General features: G+C 39.0%; 1 protein-coding gene across 1 annotated transcript; it reads right to left on the bottom strand.

Annotated features, from left to right (window-relative positions):
• Positions 1–458: 458 nt before the first annotated feature.
• On the bottom strand, positions 459–5,808 carry dkk3a (dickkopf WNT signaling pathway inhibitor 3a). The gene is made up of 7 exons (XM_067588996.1): positions 4,485–5,808; positions 4,210–4,281; positions 4,062–4,124; positions 2,692–2,784; positions 1,620–1,764; positions 1,316–1,472; positions 459–1,106 (listed from the first exon to the last, which is right to left on the bottom strand). Exons 1-7 carry the CDS (start codon positions 4,671–4,673, stop codon positions 1,019–1,021), a joined length of 807 nt encoding a protein of 268 aa, XP_067445097.1. The 5' UTR covers positions 4,674–5,808; the 3' UTR covers positions 459–1,018.
• Positions 5,809–6,001: the final 193 nt, after the last annotated feature.

Here is a 6,001-nt window from a genome sequence, read left to right as displayed (position 1 = left end):
CAACATGAAATCTTACCAATATCTTTTGTTTGTACCTAAATGCAACTGTAATATGAGAGTCATTGAATGCCAGTAGTCAACCATCACACAAATCAAACCGTCAATCATGATGGACATTGTTTTCTTTTGCCTGTCCAGTTGAAATGTTGAGGTCTTAGCAAAAATGTACAGTACCTCTGTGGAACTAAACAACATGAGGATTTTGGCAGATATTGGTTTGCCAAAACATTTTCTAAAGTGACACGGGGGAGTAAAGGAAAGGAATAATAATTGTTAGGGACATTGAAGCAGCTAGAATTTTATTCATTTTTGAAACAAAAGATGATGAAAAGAAGCTTTCTAGGGGCCAACCCCTGAAGTCACTGTCACAGTAGCTATGAAAAGTTTACAGAACACCAGATCTAGACAAAAAAAAAAACAACATGTACATTTGTATATGATTAAGGACGATGAGCGGAGTAATTCTTCAAAACCCAAACAATGTTTATTGCCTGCTTCTGTGATACTGTTGTATTGGTCACACAGTACATAAAGCTTTCATTTTTGAGTGAGGCCGCAAACAGGGCGGCTCAGTCTCACTTAATACGGACAGATGCTCCTCAACATAGTATCAGCTGGTGACGATGTGATGAAGATGATATCTGAACACTGAAGCAAGTAATCTAGAAATTAGTGTCTAGAGTCATATTCAGTGTGTTGCAGTTAATTTTAAAGTCTAGGATTAGCATTAGTTTAAGGTTAAAGTTACAATATTATATACAGATGCAGCAAATAGTCAAGAAACTCTTTGTAAATATAATGTTTCTATTAGTGACTTTTATATCTACATTTTCAGAAACCTTTAAGGATTGTAAACCTCAGTTTTCAATCAGCAAATAAAATACATATATTTTCAGCCATATCTCATGCAGTATAGTTTTACCACCTTGGATTAAGTTGGCAAATAGAAAGTGCAATGAGTCAGAGGAGACACTCGTCTTATTGTTTGCAAGGCAATCTGAATCAAATCCAGCTTTGATTAGATTATGTAGTCTATCTCTGAGTATAGAGTGTCTGTCAGGTCCTCTTCACTTGAGTCCTCTCCTTTAAGGCACATGGACCCTCGCCTGTCAGACAGGAGAGTAACATTTTTGTGAGCAGAACAAAATAATACTAATAACAAAAACTGGTGAGTGACTTGCAATATCTTGGATTAATTTCAACAGAATCACTAAATCAACACCAAATACAGGATTTAAGACGTACTGTGCTGTTAAATGTACTTGTGTTAGGTACGGTGAGGTAAAAGATAAGGACAAGTAGTCACTGTACTCACCCCAGGTGCTGGCAGTGGAGATCCCCCGCACAAGGACAGTGTTTTCTGGGTCGCTTGTCCTGGATGTCCCAGGATAACAGCTCCATCAGGTGGTTGGAGGCACCGAAGCAGCGTTCACGCTCAATGGGCTTTGCAGAACAGACGGGGAAGAGCAGGGCTAAACACACATAAACACACAGATACAGAAGATGACCCATCACAGCATTATTATTTTAAACATGATGAGCAGATTTGGTGTGGCGTTGAACAAATGGAGAGCATCACTAAGCAGCATGTACTATACACACTGTGTACTCTACTGTACCTTTATGGAAAGCACAGCAGAGGTCTGGACTGCAGTCAGTCTGATACTGACAAGTGCTGCCCGCCTCTCCTTTTGTTGCATTTTGAGTGCACTGACCCCAAACACACAACTGTTCACCACAGCACTCATCATCCTTAGTACAGGGCTGAAACAACAGAAAAAAGTAAAAAATGACACACAATCAATTATAGTTACTATAGTCAAACATCATTCCATTAAAGTAAAGTAGCCACAAAATGTTTTAAAACACATTTCAGCAGATATCTTTCATCTGATGCAAATTTTATCTTAATAGTCTAAAAAATAATAGTCTAAAAATAAGCGCACAGCCTCAGTTTAACAACTCACAGGAGCATCAGTGACATTAATAATTATGCATGAAGTCGTGCTGATGTTTTTTCAGTTAAATATAAATGAGATCAACGGGTCAACTGGTCTCTGATAACAGTGCAACAAACAAGTTCCTGATCCTGCACATCCTCTACAGATCATTAATATGGTGATTCAGTAAAGTGTGTTCTGGTTGTTTTAATGCAGAGTTTTTCAGTGCAGGGCACTTGACAAGACACAGACGTCGTCCTCTGTGTGTATTTATTATCCTGGTGCACTGTACCCTTGTTTGGCAGAATGCCAGTATCTATGCCTCTGAATTGCTTTTTACTCTGCCTCACTGAGACCAATTCTTCCGAAGAAGAGGCTACAGAATCAGCAGTAATAACTGAGTCATTCTTAAATAAAACGAATGAGTGAGTCTCTAAAGAACAGGCTCTCATTTCCGATATTATTTCTGTTCTAATTATCCCCCGAGACAGTAGAGGTAACGAAGAGCTCTTATTTAACCTTGACACATGCTGTTCTTTCATGTGAAGCTCATAGGACGGAGTGTTCATGAACAACACACTCCAGTTACACTTGTGGACACAGACTGCAATGCAGTCGAAATGAAACCCCAGCTGCCCGGAAGTGACTGGGTGTGTGTGTGTTTGAAGGAGACAGACGTGAGAAATAGGGCATTTTAGAGAAAACTAACCAAAATAGTAAAAGGCTTTCCACATAACTTATGTTCACTTACAACATCGATTGGTTTGCAAGGTAGACACTTGGAGTTGTGTGTGTCATCTAGGCAGTACCTCCCCTTCCCACAGTCCTCGTTGGTAATGCATCCCTGAACAGGAAATAGAAGAAGGATTAGATTTCTGACTCCTAAAGTTCAGTCCTAAAATTCTCATGGCTCCAAGCAATCAGAGAGTTATTATGGCATACATTATTTCTGTAAAAATATTTCAAACAAGTGTCAATACATCAGACTTCAAAATCTCTGGTGACCTCATCTGACCCCCACATTATGCCAATATTCATATTTGATGTCAATTTTCTTAAACAAACACATGCAAACGTTTTATTATGGTCCTTAAATCAATATTTTTTAATGATTTTTCCCTCCAAAGAATTCTGACCAAGATATGCCTGAACAGGACATTTAACAGTTTGAAAATAAACCTGCCATTGCTCCCTTGTGGACAAACGATGTAATGGCAACACTGTTTCTAAATCACCTCAAACATATCTGTGGCATGTCTCTACTGCAGTTTTCTATACTTATCTGCCGACGTATTTACCGATACAATAGATCTCATAATATCTATAAGATAATAATATAAGACAAAAAATTCAGATGGGCGCTTTATTGGTCAGGCTCAAACTAAAGGAAGAGAAACTTTGTATTTGATACACACAATTAACACTTAGCAATACTTTTATGAGTCAAAACAACTGTGAGACCATTAACATGTGCTGTATTAGGACTTTGGTTGCTGTAACTCCAGGATCTAATTTAATCTTTTAGGTTAAACAGGCTTCTTTGAAGATAGGAGACATTTATAGAGAAACAGGCGTCTCCTCTACTTTCGTTTTTACCTTTTGTGAGTAGGTCTGCAGTTAAAACTAGGACAGACTCTTGTCCCAGAAAACAGCTGTTTACCTCTCCTGTCTTTCTACAATGTGGACATCATCATCACACTCTCATGTGTCCAAAAATAAAAATCCTCAGTGTAAAAATAGCTGGATGACAAGACATGAAAATTGCTCTCTATATTGTAAATCTGTGATCCTAATCCTCATCATTTTTTGATAAATGCACTCAACATATCAGCTGCGTATCATCATGTTTCATCATTTATTTTATGCAATACAGCAGCGAAATAATGACTAGAGCTGAATGAGGACATGAAATGCACCCGTACAGCTGTCTGAATTTGATTAATTTGCAGACATTATGCCAAGTCAGCAGCTGTGATGCTGCTTCCAGACATTATGCAATCTTGAGGCCTTTTCTTGTTGAGAAATTCAAAGTATGAGCACTTCAAATGAGTTCTGTTGAGAAAGAGGGTTTTCCACTTGATTTTATACATATTTAAGACTGTAGTTAATGAATGAACTTACATGATCAATATTGTTTCCCAGGTCACTGGACTGGACGGTTGTGGTAGCAATGTCATTTGTCTCCTGTGTGAAGGTGGGACATGTGTTTTAAAGTCAAAAAGAGAAAGATACATTTCCCAGCATTTGTTTTACTTTTTATAAGCCTTACTTGGACTTCAGAGGCGTGGACAGATTCATTCACTTTGTCAGTAGGGTTGACACCGGCACTGTCGTTGTTCCTCTAAAAGGAGGAGAAAGATTATTAGAGATTATTTCTGGTTTCAGGTACAGAAATGCATTGAGAGGTCACTCCCACATTCTCTCTCATCCCACTGGTGCATCAGCTTCTTATATTATTTTATATTTACCAAACATGAAAATATTTTTGCCTTAGTGAAATAATGCTATGTCACGTTGAAGACCTACAGATGCCTGGCTTCCTACCTCAGTCTTGTGCTGCTTTTCCTCCGGGAGTTGCTCCACTTCCACAAACATGCGGTCTAGGTCTGTTTGTCCCTGGGCGGAATTATCCTCCAGGATGTGGCTGATCCCTGAGTCCACTATCTCTGGGAGGATGCCATTGCAGACTGCTGTGAGAGCCAAAACTAGCAAGGAGACTCGCAACATCGTCATGCTGCTACTGCTGCTGCTGCCGCTGCTGCACTATGAGGAGGGTGTGGCGGTGAATGATGCTGAGAAACCCAAACAGCGTCACACACACACGCACACACACACACACACCACAGCTGATGCGCCTTCGTCACTGCGGGGTCATCACCTCACACATGTCAATCTGTCTAACACCTCAAACAAGTAAAAAACAACAACAAATAACTAATATTGGCTAGTTTTAGCAAAATTATAACATGAAAATACTCGTTTCTGAACATGGCTCTTAATAGGTGTTCGTTAAACTTCGTCAGAACGCCTCAAACATACTTCCGACCAAGTTTAACCGCCGTTCGAGATTAGTACGCGAGGTAAACTGCAGGTTACCATGGCAACTTTTGGTTAACTCGGAGACAAACGTTAGCTCGTTAATAATGACTACTTACGCCAGTTGGCTCATTGTTAGCTCACTTACAATGAACTAGCTACACAACACATGGCAGACACAGCTTATTCTTTTCTATACATGACCATGGCGATATTAAACGTTCAAATAATCGAGCTGTACTTCCACCTTTAAAAAATTAATATCTAAATATTGTGTACAGTTTTCATTGGAACTACTTTCTAACAAACAAATAGTCCCTACGAAAAAAACAACGCTGAAATTAGTTTCCGATTCGGGGTTAAGGGGAAAGTTAAGGGAAACATAAATATTGATATTTAGCGGCCGATTCTCTTAATCTCCGTTTTTGTACCACTTACACTTATGAAAAACTAGTTAGACATTGTAGCAAAAGCCCTAACACTGCTTAAACCCACTTTCAGCTTTGTGAAACATTTATTCTATATGTGAAAACCAACAGGAAAAAGGGCGATTTCACAAATCTGAAACTGTGCTTTAAAGAGTATCCGGAGTCTCCTTGTTTATTTAGTCCAGACTTTACATTATTGCCTTGACTTTCCCCTTGACTCCCAATCGGAAGCTAACTTCAGCGTCGTCTACGAGAAGAGTGGGTCACGAATGTTCTTTGGACCATTTATAGCAGTAATCTGGCTTCTCTAACTGAGCTTTTATCATTTATTAATGCTGTGAGCTCTACAAAAGAAATCCTTTTCACCTTTATTTTATTGTTAGGTGGAAGCAGACATCTCAAACACTGATCTAAAAACTAAACAAATGAAACTAAACCATCATCTTGACCACGCTGCTTACTTTATGAAACATGTTTCATAATAGGGGTGACCCTTCAAACCAAAGCGTCTGTATGTAGTTTCACAGTCTGACTACAAGATGGCGTCGTTGCATTAATAGTAAATTCCTCCAGCTCACACGTGTCTGCGGTGGTTTT

The sequence above is a fragment of the Thunnus thynnus genome, chromosome 1, assembly GCF_963924715.1.
Source record: "Thunnus thynnus chromosome 1, fThuThy2.1, whole genome shotgun sequence".
Taxonomy (NCBI): Eukaryota; Metazoa; Chordata; class Actinopteri; order Scombriformes; family Scombridae; genus Thunnus; species Thunnus thynnus.
This window is presented reverse-complemented; position numbering and strand designations above follow the sequence as displayed.

Excerpts from the sequence above, each read along its gene's own strand:
- dkk3a (XM_067588996.1), bottom strand. The coding sequence starts at position 4,673 with ATGACGATGTTGCGAGTCTCCTTGCTAGTTTTGGCTCTCACAGCAGTC. Across the intron at positions 2,785-4,061 it reads TGGGAAACAATATTGATCAT|GGATGCATTACCAACGAGGA; the intron begins GTAAGTTCATTC and ends TTTCCTGTTCAG. Across the intron at positions 1,765-2,691 it reads CTTGCAAACCAATCGATGTT|CCCTGTACTAAGGATGATGA; the intron begins GTAAGTGAACAT and ends CTGTTGTTTCAG.